Source organism: Hibiscus syriacus, unplaced genomic scaffold (assembly GCF_006381635.1).
Source record: "Hibiscus syriacus cultivar Baekdansim isolate YM2019G1 unplaced genomic scaffold, ASM638163v2 tig00116997_pilon, whole genome shotgun sequence".
Lineage (NCBI taxonomy): Eukaryota > Viridiplantae > Streptophyta > Magnoliopsida > Malvales > Malvaceae > Hibiscus > Hibiscus syriacus.
In genome coordinates this window covers 5,588,360-5,615,791 of record NW_024063513.1, presented here as the reverse complement: position 1 = coordinate 5,615,791, position 27,432 = coordinate 5,588,360, and the positions used below count along the sequence as shown (strand labels likewise).

The 27,432-nt window shown below is 32.2% G+C and overlaps 1 protein-coding gene across 1 annotated transcript; it reads right to left on the bottom strand.

Annotated features, from left to right (window-relative positions):
• Positions 1-21,717: 21,717 nt before the first annotated feature.
• On the bottom strand, positions 21,718-24,792 carry LOC120194431 (probable xyloglucan glycosyltransferase 12). Its single transcript, XM_039196745.1, has 5 exons — positions 23,800-24,792; positions 23,391-23,699; positions 22,989-23,279; positions 22,779-22,892; positions 21,718-22,677 (listed from the first exon to the last, which is right to left on the bottom strand). Exons 1-5 carry the CDS (start codon positions 24,550-24,552, stop codon positions 22,051-22,053), a joined length of 2,094 nt encoding a protein of 697 aa, XP_039052676.1. The 5' UTR covers positions 24,553-24,792; the 3' UTR covers positions 21,718-22,050.
• Between the last annotated feature and the right edge of the window lie 2,640 nt (positions 24,793-27,432).

Genomic DNA, 27,432 nt, shown 5'->3' with positions numbered 1-27,432 from the left:
AACTTCATAAATCGCCCGCTATGGTAAATAAGTGAGCAACTACTTGTTGAAAAATGAAAACACCATTAATACTTTTGGTTTAATGACTGATGTGACATGAGTATCATAATTTTATAAAATTTATATAAATGAAATTATTAATATCTTTGTAATTTGTCAATAATAATTGGTAGAATACTGCAATAACGTTAATTAAGCCTTGTGAAATAAAAATTGTGAAAATATATACAAAAACAGCGAAAGTGAACCAATTCCAGAATGTGCCAATGGAGAGAATGGGTGGCGAAGTCTTGCTTCTGCTGGGGAGTCCTTAAAAAGTAAAGGCTCATTCTCCACCCTTCTACCTGCCTCTGATTAGGACATTCTCCTACATTTCCAGATTTTTTATTTGAACCTGGATGGACATTATGAGACAGAATCGATCTGCAAAACAACTTTGAAACAGTTCTTCCCACTTTTCTAATGTTTTCATTCTCCCTGCTTTATTTTACACAGTTTTCTGCACGTTACAACAACCTTGTGTAAATGAAACTCCAGCAAACCAGGCAATACTTGAATAGGAGGGGCCATTGGTTGATGCACCAATTTTACGTTGGCCCCAAGGTTTTAACCATTACTATATTATATGCGTCACCAGTCCCTTCCTCTCCAAGTTTCTGCATGAAATCTGGGTGTTTAAACTGCATGACAAACGGGGTAGGCGTAGGTCCCAGTCTACAAAGGCATGGGTTCCTTCTCATAACTTGGGGCATTTACTGTTATATCTGTTACCCATCCTGCTCATTCATTGCAATCACTCGTCTCTCGTTTTGGTTCATTAAACTAAATTTGTCTCTTGTTTCACTGTCCGCCGTCTCTTCCCCCGGTACACTTTTTTCATGTAGCTAATGGATGGGATCCCTTTATTCGACAATTAAGGTTGAGGCACTAAAAGTAATATACTTATTAATCAAATGCTAAACACATTTAACCCAAATCAATGGAGACCCAACATGAAGGAAATCTTTTAACCTAAAACACAGTAAATAAATGCGGACAATGGGACAATATATGAGCTGACGGTCTGTTCAGGTAGGCATGCATTAGGCTAGCAGCATAGCCCGGCTGCACAGTTGCAGATCATATCTATACATCTATTTCCCTACGCAAATATCTACTTTTTTTTAATTTAGGAAATTAAGGTTTGGAGTTGTCAACATCCACAATCTAAAGTGAGGATCTTTGGTCCAACTTTGGTAGCATACAATGTTCTCTCTTTATTATTCATCCACGTGATCCGGCCGGGTGTGCGTTTGTACTAGCTCAGAAATATTAATTATGTGCAGGTGGGTCGAAGGCAAGTGGCGTTCCTACGCCGTCTCTGTCACCCTCCGCCGTAACTGCCTTGAGTGAGTCGAGTCTTGTCATTAAGTTTGTCTTTTCTTTTGACTCTACTTTCATGCAATGCAATCTTTCCGGTTCCAGGTCCGTACTCCATAAAACCACAGATTCTGCCGCTAGATCCGTTTATCTTCTTAAACCAAATCCCTCAGTCATTATATTCTTCTGGGCCCAACCTTTATGTAGGTAAATGACTTTGTTCTTAAGGTAATTCAGGATTTATTTTTCTTCAGGCCCAGCTTGTTTTCCCGGATATTGGACTTACTTTGTCATTCCTGGGTTGAAACTTCAAAGTGTAAATGGCCTCTTTATTCATTCATATATTTCTACATCAATACAATATTTATGCTGTACGCACGTATGTAAACGAATCGAACAGACTACTAAATGAATATAATTTCTTGTTTGTATTCATTCGTAAGTAATTTAGTTTGTTTGTATCCGTTCATATTCATTCGCTAAAATAATAAACGAACACAAAAGAACTCAAACGAACGAATATAAAATATAACTTTATTTTAAATCAAACAAAAATTCTTAAAAGATTATAAATAAACGAATGTAAATATAAATATAATTAAACAAATGAACATAAACAAATAAATTATTAAACCTAAACGAATGTAAATAAAAGAACAAGTCATTTGTTTGTTCTTTTAATTAAACAAACATAAAATATTATTCGTATTTATTCGTTTAATAAATAAATAAATAAACATAAACGTAAACGGATTTTTCATCAATCAATGAGCGTTAGTTTGTTTAAAGCCCTAGTGGTCTGTTTTATCATTGATTTTTCATGCTACAAATATTTCAATAACAAAAGCAGCGTCGATTGAGAGGAAAGTGGAATTAATTATTTTCCCCAAACAGCCTTGTGCCAAGAGACATTTTTCAATTTATATCTCAACACGTCTAGGGATGGATATGGGACTCGAACCCGACGGGTTTCGATTTGATTCGACTTAACTGGGTCAATTTTTTAAAAAATTCGGGTTCAGTCGTATTTTAAATGGGATGTTCGGGTCGGGTTCGGGTTTAGGGTGAAAAATATCCGACCCGAAAAATATATAATTTTACCTTAAATATTTAGGAATAATTATAATAATACCCTTCTATATATTATTTTTTTCAATTAAGCCATTGTTTTTATTGAATACAAATAATTTTTTTATTGTTTTGGGTCGGGTCAGGTTGAATTTTTTAAGTTATATATCAAGTCGGGGTCGGGTCTCGGGTGGAGGACTCCTTATTCTCGGGTTGGGTGGACCAAAATCCCAACCCGACCCATGTTCATCCCTAAACACGTCCTAATCTCACCATTTGCTTGCTTTGTAGGTGGAATAATGGCACCAATTTTCTGTGTTTCATAAGCTTTCTTTATGCGCAATACGGAACTGTAAATAAGACGATAGAGATCATGAGCTATTTTAGATAAACTCAATCAAAGTTCTATAAATATCTGATTCGAATGGACTCAACTCGAGTTCTTAACAAACCGAAATGAACTACTTAATATTCAACTCGAAAAGCTCGTTGATCAGCTCGAAAATATAATATATTACATTTTATTTTTTAAAAAAACAAAATTATTAATAGTATTGACATTTATGTTTTAATATTTTTAAAAAGAGAATGCAACATAATGTTTTCATGTATTTAAGGTTCAGGTTCGGATTTGAATTTGAGACTTCATTTGAGTTAATTTTAAGACTTTTTTCTTTCGTTCCTAGCTTTTACGAGAGGTCAAATCAAACTTGAAAAATTTTAGGCTCGCGATTTTTGTATCGAGTCAAATTTCATTTCAAAATTTTTAAATCAAGTCGAATTCAACAATACTTGAACTCGACTAAACTCGTTTACAGCCTTATGCCCAACTATTCCTCAATATCACTTTCCACTTGTATAGATAAAAAGAGAAAACTTGTCGTACGGCTTCAAAAAAATCACATTCTAATATCTAAGAAACAATGATTTTTAAAGGGTGTTTCTCAAATAACTTTTTGAAGAGCTTCAAATTTATTTGAGCATAAATAGTTGATTGATAGTTAAACCTTTCATTTTTAATGTTTGGTAAATACATTTTTGAAAGAGCTTTTTTTGCAAAATAAGTTGAAAACAAAAACGCTAAAATATCCAGTTGTTTGGAAGAGTTGTGTAACATCTCAAACTACAGGTTAGTGACTAAATTGTAAAATTTCAGAATTTGGTGATTAAAGTAGAATAGTTGAATAATTCAATGATTTATTTGGAAATATTTCCTGAAAGTTGTTAGTAATTATCAAAGGAATTAAAGGGCAAAATGGTCATTTGATAAAAAAGATATTTTTCTCCCCCTTGATAAGAATGAATCACGTGGGGAGGGAGAATTATCTGAAAACTCTCTTCTTCTTCTTGCTTTATTCTTCTTCTCCCTATGTTGTTGAGTTAATCGATTGATGGAAATGGCCAAGAGGGGGGTGAATTGGCAATTAAAATTTTGGTGGAAGCTTTTACAGAAAATTGAAAGTAATTGCACAGCGATTTAGAGTGGTTCGACTTTATCAACCAAAGTCTACGTCCACTACCTTAGCTATCCACACTAAGGATTTTCCATAAATTCACTAATTTGTCTTTCTTTTGAGAACAAAGAGTAACCTTACAAACCCTCAAGAATTATACCCAAAATTCTTGAGAACACTCTCTCCCAAAAAGAACAATACAAATTTGCAAACTTACAAGGAAATCCTCACAAGGTAGATTGTTTGCACAATTCTAGAACAAGAAAATAACACTAAAAAATAATTACAAATAAACACAAATGGTGTTCTTGAAAGCAAATGAATATTGAAAAGAAAATTGGTTTGATTTGCACAAACTTGGCGTTTGATGTTTTCTCTCTTGTTTCTCTATGATTTCTTGTTGATCAAAGGCTTCAGAACTTGTTTAAATACACTTTGAATCACTTCTGAACGTTTGGGATGATTAGTGGAGATAATAGAGCCGTTTTAGTGTGAAATCATTTAATAAAACAGCTTGGAGCTTGGGGGGATCGGTTCCCCTCATAGGGAATCGGTTCCCTAAGTGTAAAATTTAAATATTTCGACCGTTAAACAGGGGGAATCGGTTCCCTCCGAGCATACTGGAATTCTTAGAGCCAAACCATTCAGGGGGGAATCGGTACCCCCTTGGGGGGAATCGGTTCCCTCTGAGCAATCTGGAATTTTTGGCTTTGAAATGGTTCGAAATATTTTGTAAAATTATTTTGAAATTATTTTAAGTTTAAATCTTAATTTTACACTTGAGTAATGATTAAAAATGACATTTGAAAGATTTGGAGTAATATTTTGATATTTGAATAATTATATCGAATATACTTAGAAAATCTTTTTGGAAAATCTTAAAATTCATTTATCTTAATTTGTTATATCAAAATATTTTCAACAATCTCCCCCTTTTTGATATAACAAAACATTTTAGTAATTTTAAGATTTTGAAATCAAGTTTTGAAATTACTCCCCCTTACTCTAACACTTCTCCCTTTTAAAAAACAAACATTTCTCCCCTTTTTTGTTAAATCAAAAAGACTTTTAAAAGATTTTAAACAAGGTTTTGAAATCTTTTAGCCAATTGATAACTAAATATAGCATAAGCTGCTAAGATCATAATCAAGAGAAATATTAGCCATTAGTTCCATAATTCAATATTCATAAACAATGTGAAATGACAAAAATTGGTCATAATGCAACTAATATGTAAATGATGCAAAAATAAACATTAAGCTCAAAATGAAAGTGAAAATCAAACCAAATATATAAGCATGTAAGTTCAAATATCCAATTATCCAACAAATTCAAACACCCAAAATAAAACAATCCATGAACATCAAAATGTTTCACCATTAAAAGTTCTGAGCTCGGGACGATAAACCCATTGACCCAAAGACCGAGTTTGATAAACAAATTACTAAGGAGATAACCATAAACCAAGGTTTCTATATTCTTGGAAGGAACAATGTTTATGGAAACTCACTAAAGATGATCTATGGAAGATTAATCTTCTTTTTATGTTGGATATAATATATCCACCATATATCTATGTTCCTAAGGGAGGAGTACCTACCTCCGGATGGTCTAAACCACCAAGAGATCAAATAATGAAGGAATCTATCACGATGAGTTCTTAGGGTACTCTCACTATCCTTAGACTTATAGGGTGAATCCACAGTCTCTTTTTCAATAAACCTGAGTTATCTAGTCCAAAATGGGTAGCGATTATACCGAAGTCAATAAAAATGAATTATCCTAAAAGATAGGATCAAATTCCTATAATTTCATATCGGCGCTCGTTTTGGACATATACCACATTGGAATAGAAAAATACGGACTAATTGATGATAAACGAGTTTAAAGAGTTTATCAAACTTCTAGGATTTAAGAGTAGGAAGATATTGGAAGTCCATATCTTCTATAGCTTGAATCGAAGGGATACGTTCTTCCCGGATTTTGTATGACTCAAAACAAGTATGGTACCTATGATATAGATCTTGTCCACAACCAGGTACGTTGAAGCAAGAGTTCATAATGGTCATATTTGGGTTATTTGGATTGGGTGGAGGAATAAGAGGTTGATTTTGACTTGAGCTACTAGACAATGTACTAGGTCGTTTAGGATTTGACATGGTTTAAGAATCAGAATAGAATATGTAACTTGCAAATTTAAACACGTGTATGCAAAATAATCAAACCCAAAACTCAAATGAGTCCTCAATATTTCAAGGTTCTCTAAATCGAATCCTAAAGGGCAATGTTTTGAAAAACTATTTGGAAAATAATGTTTGAAAATCATAATACGTATAGTTTTTATGAAAACATAATTGAATCAAAAACATCGATTAAAACAAAAAAAATCGATTTTTTTTTTATTTCGAAATTTAAAGATAGTTTTGAAAAATTGAGTGTTTTTGACGAAATTGGTTGTAAAATCATCATGTAACCAATGCCTGATGTAATGTTCATCTTAGAACTAATCAAAACTAGTCATAAGTTCAAAAATCAATGAAATAGAGGATTTTGAAATATTACCTTTAAATTTTGGATTTTATTAGAATGTGATGTTTGAAAGGATTAGAAGTTGAAGAACGATCTAATTCCGACTTGCATTTGATGATTTTGGCAAAAATGGAGATTTAGAGAGAAAGAGAGAGTGAACGGCATTTAAGAAAGAAGAGAGGGTTTGAGCAAATATTGGGTTCTGCCCGTGTTAAAACCAGAACACCATGGGGGTATCGATCCCCCTATAGGGGTAATCGGTTCTCATTCAAAGGGGGAATCGGTTCTCTTATGGGGCTATCGATTCTCTCTGCCAAATATTTAAAAAATCTGTATTTTAAACATCTAATAGTGCTAAAATAATTAATCCTAGTGGTATTGGCAACTCATATTTCGAAAATTAACTATGTTCAAACAATCAAATTTGTCATTAAACATCATTTGAACAAACAATTAATTTTCACTAATAATCATAAACTCCCCCTAACTAATAACAAGAATGCAATCAAAAATATTATTTTAAGCATTTTTCATTTATTCTTAAAAGTGCTAAAAATTATTTTTAAACACTAAGTGAAGATAGGCCAGTTAAACCTAATTCTCTCATAAGTGTCCAAAATCTTTCGTTATCTAAGGGTTTTGTAAAAATATCTGCTAATTGGTGCAAAGTATCAACAAATTCTAGAACTACATCTTCCTTAGCGACATGGTCTCTAATGAAGTGATGTCTAATTTCAATATGCTTAGTTCTAGAGTGTTGGATGGGATTTTTTGTGAGACAAATATCACTAGTATTGTCACACTTAATAGGAATAGTACCTACTTCAATTCCATAATCAAAAAGTTGTTGTTTCATCCATAAAACTTGTGCACAACAACTACCGGCTGAAATGTATTCCGCTTTAGTGGTAGATAATGCAACACAATTTTGTTTCTTTGAAAACCAAGAAATCAACATATTTCCAAGGAATTGGCAAGTACCGGAGGTGCTTTTCCTATCTAATTTGCATCGTCCATAATCCGCATCAGACAAAGCATGCAAGCTAAAAGCTAGAGTCTCTAGGATACCAAAGTCTTAAACTAGGAGTGTCCTTAATGTATCTAAAGATTCTCTTAACAGCTAGTAAATGTGATTCCTTAGGACATGATTGAAATCTAGCACATAAGCAAACACTAAACATAATGTCTGGTCTACTTGCAGTTAGATAGAGCAAAGAACCAATCATTGACCTATATAATTTAACATCCACACATTTACCTTTTTCATCCAAGTCAAGCTTTGTAGAAGAACTCATTGGAGTGTCATGAGGTTTCCCATTTTCCAGTCCAAACTTCTTGAGCATATCTTTGATGTACTTAGCTTGATTGATGAAGATGCCATCTTTTCTTTTCTTGATTTGGAGTCCCAAGAAAAATGAGAGCTCCCCCATCATGCTCATTTCGAATTCGCTTTGCATTAGCTTAGAAAATTCTTGGCAAAGAACATCATTAGTAGAACCAAATATTATATCATCAACATAAATTTGAACTACTAATAAATCTTTACCTTTATGCTTTAAAAACAATGTAGTGTCAACCTTCCTTTTTGAAAAATCTTTTTTAATTAAAAAGTTTGACAATCTTTCATGCAAAGCTCTAGGAGCTTGTTTTAAACCATAAAGCGCTTTTGTCAATTTAAGAACATGATCCAGAAATTTTGAATCTTCAAAACCTGGAGGTTGTTCCACATACACTTCTTCTTTTATAAAACCATTTAAAAATGCACTTTTAACATCCATTTGATATAATTTAAATTCAAGAAAACATGCAAATGCTAATAACATTCTAATTGCTTCCATCCTAGCTACGAGAGCGTATGTTTCATCATAGTCTATGCCCTCTTCTTGAGTATACCCTTGAGCAACAAGTCTAGCCTTGTTTCTCACTATATTACCACTCTCATCAAGCTTATTCCTAAATACCCATCTAGTACCTACAGTAGATTTATTACTAGGCCTTTCAACTAATGTCCATACTTTACTTCTCTCAAATTGATTTAACTCTTCTTGTATAGTCATAATATAATGTTCATCATTTAATGCTTCTTTAATATTCTTAGGCTCTATGCATGAGATAAATGCAACATAATTACAAATATTTCTAATAGAAGATCGAGTAGTTACCCCTTTGGATGGATCACCTATAATCTCACCATCTTTGACATAGTTGTACTCTCTTGGATAAGATACTTCCATTTCTTCAATGGTTGGATTCTCGAGAGGATCATGAGTTTCCTCATATTTCATTTCTTCATTTGATGATGATTCTCCAACATTATGTTAACATCATTTGTATTTATAATACCTACATCATCATTAACACAAGAATCATTCCTCGGAAGGAGATTATCATCGAAAACAACATGTATAGACTCTTCTACAACTAAAGTTCTTTTATTAAATACTCGATAAGCTTTAGAATTTAAGGAATAACCCAGAAAAATTCCTTCATCACTTTTAGCATCAAATTTGCCAAGGTTTTCTTTACCGTTGTTTAAAACAAAACATTTACATCCAAAAGGATGAAAATAACTAATGAGGCTTTTTATTTTTGAAAATTTCATATGGAGTTTTCTTTAAAATTGGCATAATCATTACTCGATTTACAATATAACAAGCGATATTTGTGGCTTCCGCCCAAAAATATTTTGGCAAATTATTTTCACAAAGCATGGTTCTAGCCATTTCTTCTAAAGTTCGATTTTTCCTCTCAACAACTCCATTTTGTTGAGGGGTTCTAGGTGTTGAAACATTATGGCTAATACCATTAGAATTACAAAACTCAGTAAATCCAAGATTTTCAAATTCAGTTCCATGATCACTACTAGTTATAGAGTAACCTTTTTCGTTTTGGATTATTTTTGAAAACGTGATGAATTTTTCTAATGATTCATCTTTAGTACTTAAGAATAGAACCCAAGTATATTTAGAATAGTCATCTACCAAGACAAATGCATATTGTTTTCCACCCAAACTAGTAGTTCTATATGGCCCAAAAAGATCTAAGTGGATCAATTGTAATATTCTACTAGTTGACACATCATTAATGGATTTAAAAGAAACTCGCTTTTGTTTTCCTTTAGCACAAGCATCACAGATTTTATCATTATCAAATTTTAGTTTAGGCAGCCCTCGAACCAATTCTCCTTGAACTAACCGTTGCAAAACACTCATACTAGCATGTCCTAGTCTCCTATGCCATAACAAATCATCATGCTCATCCCTAGCAACTAGGCACAAAATAGTCATATTAATAAAATCTAAATGCATCATGTATATATCCTTATTTTATGACCAACAAGCATAATCGAAAATAGATGCAATGTCAATCAATTTTACAATCATTTAAAATAAAACATTGTATCTTTTATCAAATTTATTTTTCAAAAGATTATACTTTTAACCCATTCACATATAAAACATTATGCAATGTTGATTATAGAGATTAAGAGCAAATGCATAAAGTTTTTGAAAATGTTATGCATTAAAACTTTATAATATTTAAACAAAAATCTATGCATAAACATTAAGAAAAAATTCAGATCAAAATTTTGCAAAACCAAAGTTCTTGAAAAATCGATATCAATTGTTAAAGAGATATCATTTACATTTTAAAAACAATTTTGACAAAAAATTAATATGATGAACTAGAGTTTATAAAACATTACCAAAAATTACCATGTTCATCATACATTATTTTTCAACATACATGAGATAAAACATAATTCAACATTTTAAAACCTCATGCATGCATAAACTAAATGAGCAACCAAATAATAAAAACATTAAGTTTAGAGGTTACCCATTCCCTTTTTATGTGTGGCTAGAGCATCTTGAATATCATCATCTTTATCACCATTTCTCTCACATACCTACAAGAGACATTTAAGTAGATTTTGGTATCCAAATTGCTTTGGATCCTTGAACATTAGTTTCAATGCCTCTTGTTCCTTTTCGAACCCAAACTTGTCTAATTTTAAATTGTTTTCCTTTCTTTAAAGGACAAGTATGTTCCTTATGACCATGATAATGACAATGTGAACATATTGTCATTATTGAACTAGATTAATTGTTTAGAATGATCTCTTTTTTCTCTTGTTAAACATTCAAGCTTATCTTTTAAATTGAAATTTTCGTTTTCAATACTTTTAAATTTCATTTTTGAGAGTTCTAAATCCTTCTTCAAGATTTCATTTTGATTTTCAAAATCCATTTTCATTTCTAGAAGAAGTTTGTTTAATTTGAAAATTTCTTTTTCAAAGTTTTCAGATTTTATTTTTGAAAGCTCTAACTCCTTTCTCAACATTTAATTTTGATTTTCCAAGTCTGTTTTAGCTTTCAAAAGAAGATCATTTTTAGCAATAAATTTAGAAATCAATTTGTTGTATTTGGAGTTCATGGTCTCAAACTCCTAAAATAATTTATCATAAGCATCTTGTTCCTTGTCTCTATGAGAGCTAATAGAGACATCACTTTTATTGGTTCTTCTTCTTCCTTGTCTCTATAGATCTCCTCAGGCTTATCCCACATTTCCTTGGCACTTGAACAAGAAGAAACTCCTTTATATACATTAGGATCAATGCACAACACAACATGTGCATAGCCTTTGAGTTTTGTTGAGCTTCCTTCCGTTCTTGAACACTCCACTTCTTTTCCTTCTTAGTAGGAGAGGAATATCCTTTCTTGATTATCATCTAAGCTTCCATATCAAATACTTTGATGAATATCATCATACACCTCTTCCAATGACGATAGATTTTTTCATTGAAGTGTGGAGGCACGTCAATAGGTCTGGATTCTTCCATGGAGAATGAACCGGAAGTAGACGCCATCTTTATCGATTTAACTCTTCCCGGATCGACTCAAGAGGCGATTAAACCTTCAAATGAGTGAGGCTCTAATACCAATTGTTGAGTTAATCGATTGATGGAAATGGCCAAGAGGGGGGTGAATTGGCAATTAAAATTTTGGTGGAAGCTTTTGCAGAAAATTAAAAGTAATTGTACAGCGATTTAGAGTGGTTCGACTTTATCAACCAAAGTCTACGTCCACTACCTTAGCTATCCACACTAAGGATTTTCCACAAATTCACTAATTTGTCTTTTTTTTAGGACAAAGAGTAACCTTACAAACCCTCAAGAATTATACCCCAAATTCTTGAGAACACTCTCTACCAAAGAGAATAATACAAATTTGCAAACATACAAGGAAATCCTCACAAGGTAGATTGTTTGCACAATTATAGAACAAGAAAATAACACTAAAAAATAATTACAAATAAGCACAAATGGTGTTCTTGAAAGCAAAATGAATATTGAAAGGAAAATTGGCTTGATTTGCACAAACTTGGTGTTTGATGATTTCTCTCTTATTTCTCTATGATTTCTTGTTGATCAAAGGCTTCAGATCTTGTTTAAATACACTTTGAATCACTTCTGAACGTTGGGGATGATTAGTGGAGATAATAGAGTCGTTTTAGTGTGAAATCATTTAATAAAACAGCTTGGAGCATGAGAGGAATCGGTTCCCCTCACAGGGAATCGGTTCCCTAAGTGTAAAATTCAAATATTTCGACCGTTAAACAGGGGGAATCGGTACCCCCTGGGGGAAATCGGTTCCCTCCGAGCATACTGGAATTCTCGGAGCCAAACCATTCAGAGGGAATCGGTACCCCCTTGGGGGGAATCGGTTCCCTCTGAGCAATCTGAAATTTTTGGCTTTGAAATGGTTCAAAATATTTTGTAAAATTATTTTGAAATTATTTTAAGTTTAAATCTTAATTTTACACTTGAGTAAGGATTAAAAATGACATTTGAAAGATTTGGAGTAATATTTTGATATTCGAATAATTATATCAAAATCTTTTTGATAAGAATGAATCACGTGGGGGGAAGAGTTATCTGAAAACTTTCTTCTTCTTCTTGCTTTATTCTTCTTCTTCCTACGTGAGAGCCATGAGCCAAATGTGAGTTTCTGATTAATTGATTTCTTGTTAAATTTAAGGTTGGGTTTTGATCATGAGATAATAACTAAGCTTGAGGAAAGCTTAAGTTATCTTAAAATCAAAAGATAAAATGAGTTAGGAGAGATTAAAAAGAAGGAGTTTCTAAATGAATTTCTGGAAAATAGGTGATAAGATGAATTCGAAATTAAATTTGACTTGTCATCAACCAAATTAAGAAATATGAAGCGATATAATTGAATTTTGAACATATTGAAAATTGGGTATGATTATTGATTTCCATATGAAAGACAGAATTTTGAGGTTAAAGATGTATTGAATGAGTAGAAATTAGTTTAAGTATGTGTAATTGAGTTAAGAATATGAAAGAGGTTGAAATATGACACAATTAAGTTAGAATGAAGTAATTTTCGTGCCTAAATTGGAATTCTGGGATAGTGTGCATCGGTACACATTCAACATGTACCGATACATCAAGGATAAATTTCCCGAAATTATTCAGTTTGTATCGATGCTGTAACACCCCCAACCTGTGTCCAACCTGAATACGAGTCTGAGGTGTCACATTAACTTTTCAAACTTTGACTCTTAAAAAAATTCAAGGAAAATTTAAAACTTTCATTAAAATAAAAACGATTTATTTACATGAATTGACCAAGACAACCAAAATCGATCAGAGCATTCATAACTGACAGTTTTCTTACATGCCAACATACTATACACGACAAAATACATACTTTATCAGTTACTTCTGATCTGATCTTCTAGTAAAGATGATGATCTTGCCACTTCTATTTATGCTCTTCTGGATTCTTGGTACCTACGTGTAAAGAACTTACACGCTAAGTCACAGACTTAGTGAGGCATAAAATAAACATACGACAATAATATCACTATCATACACTACTATCAATCCACTAAGACATTGCTATGCATATGTAAATACCACACTATGATATATGAGTAGGATATGCATGCATAAATAATTATCTTTCATAAGAATTTCCTTTAATTTATCTTTGGAATGCCCATGTACATTATTGAGAACAGAAGGTACGCGAGTACACTGAGGTTGTGCACAATGCTGTCACCACAGCTCGAATTAAATCCCACTAAGGGCACTGAATATTTGTCCCGAAGAACCACTATGTCCCGAAGGACCATTGATAATCCCTCGACTCTTGGCATGCCAATTATACATACAACTCTCATATTAAATAACATGAGCTTAATTATAAATACATTTCTCATTTCATATCTCTTTCATCACTGTCCATATGAACACATAAGTCACTTCATATTATCATTTCCATTATTTCACATACCTTGAAGGATTTTCTGATAATGACATTCATTCATACAATATCATGTTAAATCATGAATGAAAAATGCATGGAATCACTATAACGTTAACACACATATATATATGTATGCATGTGCGTGAATATGGAATCATAAATTCATTGCTAAGAGATAGACTTATCGCAATTCTTATCTCAATTCTATTTCATCTAGGATATGCACTCACATTGGCCTTGCTTGTTTTGACTTGATCCTAATCCTTTGTTTGTTCCGAAACGAAATTACATTCTATATCTATATAGTAATACATTGATACTAATCATTATACTAATTAATATATTCTAAACTATCACTCCTTAGCCCAAAAAGAAAGCTATTTTCATCTCTTAATGAAGGTATGCATCGATGTACTACACCATATATTGATGTATCCCTTGACGGGTGCATCGATGCACTATCTATGCATCGGTACATAAATCTCATTCGATGTTTGTATTTTAAGGGGGTGCATCGATGCACTACTCGTGCATCGATACACTGATGACATTCGATGTTTTTATTTTAAAGGAGTGCATCGATATACTTCATGTGCATCGATACACCTTGAACAATTTTGGGGATTTTACCATTGATGCATCGGTACACATTGAATGTGCATCGATGCACATAGCCCAGAAATGTTATTTTAGCACGAAAATCTCTTCATAATCTTCTCAACACTTATATTTCCCCTCTTTTTATATCTTTAACTTGCATACACCTACTTAAACTAATTAATACCCATTCAATACCTCTTAAACTTAAAAATCCAATCCTCCACATAGATTTCAAGAATCTCCCTCAATTTCCAACATGTTCTAAATCTAATTCTAATACTTCGTATCTCTCAATTTCTAACATGTTCTAAATCTAATTCTAACACTTCGTATGTCTTAATTAAGTCGATGACAAGTCAAATTCAACCTCCGATTCCAAATATGAACTCTATTTCAAGATTTCATTCAAGAACTCCTAATCTTTAATTCTTCCTACACCCTTCATCTTGTTGTTTTAAAGTAAATTAAGCTTTCCTTATGCTTAATTATCATATAAGGATCAAAACCAAACTTAAATTTCAACTAACAATCAGCTTATGAGAAATCTCACCTTTGCAATGAGTCTTCACGTTGGGAGAAAAGAAGAAAAGAAGAGAACTCTGGAAGCTTATGTATTTCTCTTTTCACTCCACGTGGAAACATATATAACCATAACAATTAAATTATTTCCCTTGTCAATGACTATTTTGTCCTTCTATTCCTCATTCTTTCTAATTTGATCATACACCACATTTTCATATAAGTCCTTAATTGCTCAATTATTATACTTTAATCACCAAATTCTGAAACTTTACAATTTAGTCACTAACCCGGTATTGAGGATGTTACAGATGCACATGAAGTGTATCGATGCACCTTTTAAAATGAAAACATCGAATGTCATGAGTGCATCGATACACTATAGTGTGTACTGATACACTACAAAGGGAAAATTGAAATAGATATTTTTTTTAGTCTAAGAAATAAAAGATCAAATAATAATATTTGGAATGCTGATATGGATATTATATGTATGATTGTATAGATATTGAGCACAAGCAAGTTCTGAAATAACTGCAAAGTTAGGATCAATCCAAAGAGATAAATCATATAAGTGGATTTGGATTTATAAAGTGTCAAGGTGAGTGCAATTTAATTGTACTTATGTTATCGAACAAACGTTGGCTTGCGATGAGCCAGTGACAGAGTTACTATGGTAAGAAGTAACTCCTAAAATATTATTTGATTTGTGATGCATGCATAACATTATACATGAATGTTTGAATACATTATTTCATAAGTGATTATAGGAATATGTAATATAAGATACGTGAATTCAATATAAGTCAATACATGGAAATAATAATATATAATTAATGAGATATAATTGATTATGCAAAACTATGAGATAAGTATATATCATTGATATTTGAACATATGTGAATAAGATATGGCATACATGTTTACATGAACACATGAGAAATGATATAAGCTATATGATAGATGATATGTGAACGTATTCAAATGACATATGTTATATGATATGAAATGGATGATCATATGCACATGTGATATGTGATAGAAGAAATGATATGAGTACATGAATATAAGAAGCATAAGAAAAATGCCCATGTTATATAATACGAGAGCTATAGGTATAGTTGGCATGCCAAGAGTCGAGGGTCTACGCGGTCCTTCGGGACATATACAGAGGTTCTTCGGGACAAATACAAAGGCCTTCGGGACAAATTTCACATGCCCCTAGTGGGACCCCATACGAGCTGTGGTGACAGTATATGTGCACAACCTCTATGTACTCACATATCTTTAGTTCTCACAAGTGTACCATGGGCTAATAAAGAGACGACAACAAATACAATTTATGTGATGTATATGCTTTTTGAGGATATGAAATGTGTTATAGGAATTATATGATGTTATGTGTGTTTCTTTATGAAATGATATATGTGTTATATGATATACAGAAATGATAAGTAAAAGATCATATGTTAAATGGGTTAATGATAATGATAGATATTATGATGTTGATAATGATGATATATGTGCATGTATGCATTATGTTATATGAAATGTTCTATGGTTTTATTATATGTTTTACATGCCTCACTAAGTCAACGACTTAGCGTGTGATTGTTTCACACGTAGGTTCCGAGAAGAGGAAGAATGATAAAAGTTAAGCAAGACATGTCAGTCTTCCTTTCCAAAGATCAGATCAGAAAAGAATTGAATAGTTTGTATTTTGTAATACTAGTTGTGGTTGGCATGTAAATACAGAATTGAATCCGATATGCTCTAATTGGTTTTATAAAATCATATGATTGAGTTTTGTAATGGTTTAAACGTATTTACGTAAATGGTAACTTTATAGTGAAGAAAGGTTAAATTTTTATAAGTTTTTTATAAGTTGAGCTGAAGTACTGTAGCAGTGCATCGATACACTGTAGCAATGCATCGATACACTGTAGCAGTGCATCGGTACACAATTTATATTCGATGTTTTTGTGCATCGGTACACTGTAACAATGTAATGGTACACTGTAAAACTGTTCACGGTACTATAGCACTATTCATATAGTATAATACTATTCATAAAAACATTTTTGCCTTAAATTTGTTATAATGAAACATAATTCAACGATATATTATCGGATTTTCTTAATATAAGTCCAAATGTTTTATTATTTTGTAAGAATATTGTTTTAAAAAGTCAATGTGACATCTCGGACTCATATCCGGGTCAAATACGGGTTGGGGGTGTTACAAGTTGATTGCAAAATAAGATGTTAAATGACATATTTGACCTTATTTTTTCCATAATTACATCCTTACCATAAAACCTAATATAATGAAATAGCCTTCAATCTTATATATTTAAGCTGAAATTTTATTTTATTATTTTATTTTTTTAGTTGTAGATTCTTAAATATATTTTAGTTAAGAAAATATAACAAAACATGAAAGTAAAAAAATGCAGTGTTGATATTTTATACAAATTTAATAGTATGTATCAATCTCACAAGGTTAATATTTGTAAATATTAAATTTTAAAAAAAAATTGAAAATTTTCAAAAATATTCACTAATTTTTCTTAAGGAATTTTTAATTCATTGTCAAAATTATTTTATCTGAATAATTTCACCCCCAATAAAGGCTAAAGTATTATAAAAAACATATATATACTTAACAACTAAATGTATCATACCCGTATTTGTCATTTTACCCATATAAACTATCAGCTAAATTTTAGCAAACACTTTTATATAAACAGTTAATCAAATCATTTTCTCAAATCAAATGGTCAAATCAACTACTGCAATTAACTACTAGCTATAAGCTATTAGTTGTTTGCAAAACACTCTCAATATGTTTCAAAGTATCAAAATAATAACAATCACTATCTAACCAATTACATTTCGGGTAAATTACAGTGTTATTCACTGAACTTTACTATCTCCTATTTTACTCACCGTACTTTCAATGTTTTCATTTTTCTCACTGAACTTTATAGATTGGATTATTTTACTCACTCTACCATTAACTTTTTAACGATGTTATGACATGACACAAGCATCAAAACGACATCGTTTGAAAAACTCAAATATACACCAAAACGACGTCGTTTTAGATTCTTTGATTTTTTGCAATTAAGAGTGTTGATCATTATATTATTAGCGGGTGTTTAAGTGACCATTGAAGATTCATATATAGAGATAATATTTATGATAATATTGTATGAGAATGTGTTTACGTCACCGTAAAATTAAGTAGATGTTGACATCTCTTGTATTAAGGGCTAGTTTGGTAAGATTTTTGAGAAAAATGACTTTTAAGGGCGAGTTTGGTAAGACTTTTGAAAAAATGATTTGTAAAAGTTTTGTTAGAAAAAAGATTTTAAAAATTATAGGTAACAGTTTATGTCAATTTAAACTATAATAAAATATAAATAAAATATATAATTATAATAAAAATATATTTTATAATAACTCACTATTAATATTTTTATATATAACATGAATTTTATTTACCTTTAAGTAATTAAAATAAATTATTAAGTATTTTTAAGGATTTTAATATTAAATTATTAAAATAAAATATAAATACATAATTGAGTAGAGTTCATACATTAGTAAATATAAAATTATAATTTTTTTCAAATACAAAGTTGAAAATAAAAAAGATAAAAATCATAACTTTTGCAATTAGTTTTAAATAATTGTTTTCATCGTAATTGTTTTTTATTTTTAACTCATTTGACTTTAGTTAATTTTATGGTTAAAACAAATTCTTTTTAATTAAAATTACTTAAAAAAAATACACCAAACGAGTACCAAGAATGTTAAAACGGAATTCTCTATTAACTAGAGTTTTAATGACAAAATCGTTGATTGCTGTGAATTTCGTGAAGAAACATTTTTTCTATATTTATTTTTTCAACATTTTCTTATACTTTCCGTTGACCATAATATTGTCTCGATACAACACAAATAATCTTTATTAATGGTAAGAATTAAGTGATGTCAATAATTGATAGATAAATAATTATTTTTAAAAATCTCGAATTCAAACATAAATTATTATAGTGTATTTAAACGTTCTTCATTAAATTATTAAAAATCTTTAAAGAATATATTCCAACTTATAATCACTTAAAATTAATAAGAAAACAATTTTCATTAATTGATGTTGTCAAATCAATTGAGATAATTTTTAAATTTATCTGATTTCTCCTCCCCCCACCAAATATTATTAAGTATTAATCAATTAAAACAGCTTCTTTTGGCAAAGCCTGCAAATTTATGTGAAGAAGCTTTTCCTTCTATGCTTCCTTGTCCCAGGAAAAAGCGGGAAAAGACATGAATGTAAATTAGCGTGGTTACATCTTTTTGAAATGAAATTCGGAATTAGAAAACACAATGAAATTTGTAGAGTAAACCAATATTCTTCTTTTATCCACGAAACCAAGATATTAAGTTAAGGCACGTCGACAAGCCACCCATCATATTCACACGTGTGCAGCTGTTTCATTTTATTTCTGGACCATGGAATTCAATTTCCCAGCTAACCTCTCTGTGCACAAACGGCGTTTTCATTTAACCCCCCCCCCCCCCAAACAAAAAAAAGTTCATTTATTGAAAAATTAATCTCAAACAGTATCAATTGAATAAATATTAATTAGTTGTTCACGTAAGATTATCTTAAGTTTTATAAACAATGTTTAATAAACCTCATATTTTATTAGATGCGATATTCAATAACTTTTTAAATAAGTTTTTTTATAAAGTCAACATTAAGTGCATGAAATTCGTTATTCGTAAAACGTAAAATGACATATTTTTCATATAATGCGAGGTTATCTTACGTGAAAAGTTTGAAAATATTTTTTTCAATTAATATTGTTTTGGAATTATTTTTTCTATAAATGAATTTTTCTAGATTTTTTAAAATAATTTCAGATTTTTTAAAATAAAAACGGTTGCACAAACTATAAAATTAAAAAAAAATACTTTTAAAAGGAAAAACATTCTCATAGAAAAAATGGACATGTCTCGACTACGCCACCAAGCGATCATCGATCCTGGGAAACATATGTTTCACTTCTCTTTCTCCAATTACATCAGTTTTGTAGTGAAAATTTTCGTGTGGGGATAACTTTTTTTTGGATAAGTAGATTTTATTATCAAATAAAAAGGTTCATCGTACAACAATCAACTTAAACTTAAATGGGAGTATAAACATATACAAACAAAAATATTAGTCTATACCCCAATAATTAAAAAGTCTAAAATTAACATAATCAAGTCCATTTATATCCTTGTCACTGAGTTTGATACGAACTAGCTTCTTTATAGTTGTGAGAAGTTGGTTTGCAATTCTTGATCCTCTATTGAACATTCTTCTATTTCTTTCCTCCCAAATGAAGTATATAAAAGCAGTCCAGTCGATATTCAATATGGTGGAAAGAATAGATTTTTCCTTCCATGTTTGAGCAGCCCATTCTATCCTTGATTCCCAAGACCTGTGTGTATCTCGTATGCTAGATAGATTCATAATAGAATTCCATAGAGAAGTGGCATAAATACAGTCAACAAACAAATGATTTATGGATTCATGATTCTCATTACACAAAATACAAGTATTGTCAGAAGCAATTCTCATTCTAATAAGTCTATCTCGAGTTGGAAGACGATCTAGGATAACCATCCAAGAGATTATGCTTAGTTTAGGGATGTGAAGAGGAAACTAAATCAGTTTATGCCAGAAAACCTTGACTCTATGAACTCTGATATCTTCCCAAATATCTTTAGTTTTCATGAAACCTGCAGTTAGATTTGGGAGGATTTCATTGCTTATTTTCATGAGTTTTCTAATTGTCCAGTTATAGGAAGAATTAACATTGATATCGCTTAGGTCATTATTTTTAATAACATAGCAGTGAATTCATGCGACCCATAAAGAACCATCTCTAGCCATAATTTTTCGAATGAATTGAATCATACAGGCTTTGTTCAAGGAATGTATCTTCTTCAAACCGAGACCTCCTTCAGATTTGGGACAACAAAGTCTATCCCATCTAATCCTAGCACCTTTAGCAACTGTATCACTATCTTTCCAAAGAAAACGAGAGCAAAGCTGTTCAAGACGGTTTATAACTTTTTAAGGGAGGATAAATTGCCTACTCCATAAGTTAACAACACTGTTAAGGACAGTTTTAATGAGTTCAAGACGCCCAGCATAGGATAAATGTTTACCAGACCAATAATAAAGCCTAAGTTTAATATTATCAAAGAGAGGAAGACATTCTTTTTCAGTGAGCTTCCGAGTTACCAGAGGAACACCGAAGTACCTAACAGGCAGGAAGCCTTGTTTGAAGCTAGTGGGGGATAACTTTATGCAGCCGATGGGTTCATATCCTAGTGTGGTCCAGCTGTTTCACAATCATAAATTCGGCGAGCCAACTTTGATGATGGGTTAGCGGCCCCACTGCACAAGAATGGAATACAGACCCACCCCCATGTGCTGTTCCCAGCGAACCAAGGACGTACTTATTTGATTTTATAAATTTGTTTGTTGGTAGGGTAGGAGGATTGAATTCCTGGATAATGTTTCCCATCTATATTTTTAACTGTCACGCCTTCCTCTGTTAATAGCAACCTCAATTCTTCAGAAAAAAAACATTTAATGTATAACCTACATTAGGACATTGCTATTTGTAGCCCTGAAAATGAAAAAGCTACTTAGCATGGTATTAAAAGATAACATTTATGACACGAATCGATGTAAGGTTTCTTATCCATACATGATTTGGATGGTAGTTCTTGTTCATGAAATCAGTGGGAAGCTTTTTGGAATGGAATGGGTAAAGGGGAAAGTTGTCCAAACATGAGAGACGAGCAATAATTATAAAGATATCACGAAGTTTCCTTTCATCGAAGGGATCGCATTACTTCATTCCTCTTTGAACTTTGAACAACAGTTTTTTTCCTTACAAAAGAATTGGCATAAAAACAAAAGAATAAAAAAACGGGGGATAAGCTTGCTACATGCATGGAACAGTGTCACAAATTTCAAGTGTGCCTATGTTCAAAATGGAGAGACTATTCTGCCATTTTATTATCTTTTATACTGTGGGAGGAATTGGGCCATAATATAGAGCAGAAGATCATTTGCAGTGACGCCCGGATTCGATTTCCGCCAGCTTTGCCTGAATCCACATCTTCCTACAGAAGCCCCTAATATGTCGTTCACAGAGCCTGCTCACCAATCAAGTCTAGACCAACCAGAAGGAAAGATATCCCTTGGAACAGCAAGAAATAGAAATGGATACCCTGTGCAGACAGAAGGCTCCTAGCTGAAGCTGTTAGAAGAAGGAATGCCAGAGCGAGTTCCTTTGTATATATCCTATTATGCTTCTTTTTCTTAGACTTTTGCTCTTGTTCTTGCATGAGTTCCACTTTCATTTCCTCAAGATTGGGTTCTGATCCAACCCGATTGTGTTTTGGCTTTTTCTCAACCAAGGAAACAAGATCACCCTCTGATGATCGACCGGATTTTTTGGTAACAACCCACTCATATGAACTGCCAAGCTGGAAAAGACCAGATATCATAGCATTGAACTTGGTCACTGACATGGTATTCTCGAAAAGAAGGTAAGGAACAATGAATGGGAAGGATTTCGGGGCCGGAAGGATGTTGAGGAATGACATTGTAGCAGGGATGTAACAGACAACCCATGCTGGAAGCTCAGCCTCTGGAACAAACATGGTCATCGGGAGAATTATGCAGAATAGAGTGAACGAATAAAATGGCAGCACAAGTTTTCGAAGCAAAAAGAACAGAAAGATCAAGTTGAATTTCTTCCATACACTAATCTGCACCGATCAAATTACATAAAACAACAAACATAGGAATCAGAACTCAACAAAATAGACAATTGATGGTTAATTAAGTGAGTTTTGAAAAATATATTCACCTTAGCACGGATAATATCCGGCAAACAGAGGCGAAATAACTGCATGGGTCCGGAATGCCATCTGTGCTGTTGTTTCCTATAAGCTTCGTAGGATTCAGGAAGCTCACACTGACACTGGTAAACAGATAGTAGAAACAAATATTCAATTCCTAGAAAGTGAATGGCTGCTAAATTCAACTAGCATTATTACACATTAAGCTCGAGCCATACCTCCACATCATTGAGAAATATGAACTTCCATCCCTGAAGGTGAGCTCGGACAGCTATATCCATGTCCTCAACCGTTGTTCTCTCCAACCACCCACCGGACTCCTCCAAAGCCTTAATCCTCCAAACGCCGGCAGTCCCATTAAACCCAAAGAAATTAATGAAAACACCATTCACTTGTTGCTCTACCTCAAAGTGAAAGGCTAAATTTATGTTTTGCAATCTTGTTAGTAAATTCTCATCCTTGTTCACAAATGACCACCTAGCCTGAACCAATCCTACATCCTCATTATCCTGTAAGAATATAACCAAGACAGGATTTCAGTTCTACAAACCTTAAACATGCTAATTTGTGCTAGAATTCAATCAATTGAACCTAAAATCACATAAAGTTAATTTAGTTACCTTAAAGTGGGGAACAGTTCGTTTAAGAAAATCAGAGGTGGGCTGGAAATCAGCATCGAAAATGGCAACAAATTCACAGTCTTTAACATAACTGCAGCCCATGGCGGACTTAAGATTACCAGCTTTATAACCATCTCTGATGATACGGTGCCGATATACAATGTTGGCACCTTCCTGTTGCCATTTTTGCACCTCGTCTTTAATAAGTAGCTGAGTTGTCGGATCGTCAGAATCATCCAAAACTTGAATCAAAATTTTGGATTTTGGCCAGTCCAAATTACAAACTGCAGCAATTGATTGTTGGTAAACCTGCAAATTAAAAAAAAAATGTTAAAATTAAACCATAACTATAAATGGGTTTTCTTTTAAAATGATGAAAAAGTCTGTTTTTTCCTTTTTTTTCTTTTACCTCTCGTTCGTTACACATGGGAATCTGAACGAGAACCATCGGGAAGAAACCATTTTCCCCAAATTCAAGATCTGCAACGGCGCCTTGTTTGGGAATCGGTTTGACTTTTTTGAAACGGATCCAAAAGCAACCCAAACATAGGATTAACCTATCCAAGCTTTGGATAAGGAAGAGAACAATGCAGACATTGGCGAGGAACTGAAGAGGGGGAGCCAGGTACTCCACCCGAATCAGAACCCAACGAGAGTATAACAAACCGAACAAGTCTCTAATACCATAGGGCGAAGTAAAAACGTACTGCAATTGAAGCTTTGGGGCACCAAAATGCCAGCCTTCAAAGTACGCGGCAATCTCGAAACCAAGTAACAGCAAGGACAACCAAAGGAACACTTTGATGCAGTTATATAACCTGGTTTTAACGGTTTTGTTTTCGTTAGAGGAAGTGTTGTCGGAGTCGGTTCGACCGGAAGCGACTCGGCGACAGATGTGTGAACCGAGGGTGACGAATGTGGAGGCAATGGAGGTTAAGCAACCAGCAGCACGGTGGGCTTTTAAGAGGAGAACCCAAGTGAGTTGCTTGGCGTTCTTGTTACGCGCTTTATCTCGAGGACCGGTTGGGTTGTTGCCAATGAGGAAATCGTCGTCCGATAGAGCCTCGACCTCGTCAATGGACCAATTTGGGTTTTCCATTTTGACAACCACGGGGGTTCCTTTATGGCTGCCTTTTACCCAGAAATCAAAGGACGGCGCCATTGTTGGGTTTTTCTAAAGCTTGAAACTTTGCTGTTTGGTTCGATCCTGAGGGCTTACATGATAAAAAAACGAGGGAGAAAAAAAAACAGCTAACAGTAGAACAACATTATCTGATGATAGTAGAACGAAACAGAGTTGTGGTTGAAGCAACCAAAGGGGTCTCTCTCTCAATATAGAGCCCAACTTACGGAAGAACAAAAACGGATTTTGAAGAGGAGCCGAGAAGTGTGTGAGAGAGAGATAAGCTTGTGCTTCTCAGTTTAGAGCTGCGAATGGGGGGAATTAAGGAAGTTCCAAATAGCTCTTTCTCGCTCAATTAAAGGGATACAGCTTGCAAAAGGAGGTGGATTTTAAAATACCAAAATTTTGAAGAGGTAAAGGGAAAAGGGAATGGGGGAAAAAGATGGTGACAGCTCAACACGTCTTTGATTTTGATTTCCTAACAATTCAGACATCACTCTTTTTCTTTTAATTTTTTTAAGACAGAAACAAGACAGCACGTTGTCTGTCAATATCAAAAATTCAGATCGGACACAACATAACACCCACACAACCATTTTTAAACACAAAATAGAAAGGCAACTATTAGGAAACCAATTAATGTTCATAAAAACGAATGAAATCATCAGTGGTAAATCTTAACAACAAAATTTGAGGTTATATTTACGCTCTTTTAAAAATTAAAACTTTTAAATTGTTCCTCTAATATTACTTGTAGTTTCTAAAACGTTTTTAACTCAAAAATATTTTTAACAAGTAATGGTGAACAAGAGATATTCATTTTCTTCACGTGTAAAAATGGTAAGCTCCTAACGTCCTTCTACGAAACTTTCGCATGTGTTTTTTTATTTTATTATTAAAGTAAAAAGAGCAAGAAAAATATTATATCTATGAGTGAATGATTACACGCGAAAACGTAAGCCGAGCTTCTTTCCCCAAAAACAACTCATAGGCCTAGCTCGAGAAAGTTCAAAGGGATCTTCCTAGTTCTAACATTTTTTTAAAGTTGTTTTTGGATTTAAAAAATAATAATTATATTTAACAAATATATTTACTTTTTGTGGAATAATAGAAATGTTTTAAATCTATAATTAAAACTATACGTGTAAACCTAAATATTTAGGGTAAAATATACAAATATTCTCTGATTATAGAGTTTTACTTTGTTAAGTCCTTCAACTATTAAAATTTACAAAATGATTCATATATTATATGATGGAGCTTTGTTAAGTCTCTCGACTATTAAAAGTTACAAAATGGTTACATGACTATTCATTATGTTCCAAACTCGTCCTTTTTTCGTTAAGAAATTAACGACGGTCTGAGTTAGATGTTAATTTATTGTATGAGATATGATGAACATCCAACTCAGATTGTCGTTAATTTTTTAACGAAGCTTGGAACATAATGAATAGTTAGATCGTCATTTTTAAACTTTCAATGATAGAGATACTTAACAAATCAATATCCAATAGTCAGGGGGTCATTTTGTAATTTTTAATTATCAGAGACTCAATAAAATAATATTCTATAATCGAATGACCATTTGTATATTTTACCCAATTATTTATATATAAATTGGATTTGAGATTAAAAATCAAACACCTTAATGATTTTATGTGTCTGAATCTATTATTATTTTATTAAATATTATACTATATTTTCCATTTAATATTATTTCTAATTCATTATTATATAATTTTATAATACTATATATTTTGTTTCAACTTATATAAATCTAATTACATTTTATAAATAATACTATTAAATCTGAATTGTCTAGACAAATAAACCAACTATTATAATGAAATTATATTTTAAGTTATTACTTATATTTTTTATTTGAAATATTATTTTATTTATTAATCTGATGGGAATATAAGATATTATTTGTTCAAAGACTTTTAACTATTTAACATTAAATAATTATACCTCTGACTTACATAGTATTCGAACTTAAGATTTCAAATAATAACAATAATTTTTTAACCTTTAAAATCGCTATATTTATGTTATGTTTTCTTTCTTTTTTAAGTCGTAAGAAATAATTCAAACGACATTAACGCTAATAATAAAACGTAGTGGTTCACTTAGAATTCATTCAGACAATGTACATTATTTTGCCGATGCCGCTGTTGTCGGTGAAAGAATTAGTCAATAAATCCCAACAGTTTGACCTTTAAATAAAATTTAGGGTAAATTATACTTATAATATCTAACAATCATTTTTATTTCATTTTGACCATTCAATTATTATTTTTTAAACCACCATAGAGATAGCTGAAGACAAACGCTAATTTCATGACTTGAACCTGCCTTCAGCGCAACTATTTGTTGTCATTGATGTAAATTTTTAGGACAAGTTGCTGTATTAAATTTATGTTTCTTCAATTTTTCAATCATTCGTTCTCTTATATTCTGTGATCTTGTTGAACTGTTAATTTAGTAATCAGATTCAAGAGATCATCCAATGTGAATATTAATTCCAATTCCAATTACTAGACTGAAGCAACCTTAGAATTGTGATTATTAGTTAATTCAACAAAATCTATTGTGGTACGAGTAACAGGGGATGGACGTCGAGGGCATGTCATTGAAAGAGCCTTGACCGTATCGTTGGGGAATCCTTGATACCTGTGGGCTTAATTGAATTTGGCAGGTGTATAAATTTGAATTGTTATAAAGTTGATGGTGTTAGAAGTTGCTTGGATTGTGAATTTGTTGAGATCTAGACTATAAACTGGACATGTTTACTTTACACAAATTCAATCAGAATTCTGTATTTCCCAACTGCAAATTGTGTAGAGGAAATCGATGCTCACAATGTATTTTTGGTTATGCTCTTTTCAAGGATGGAAAACATACCCCACTTCTTTCGTA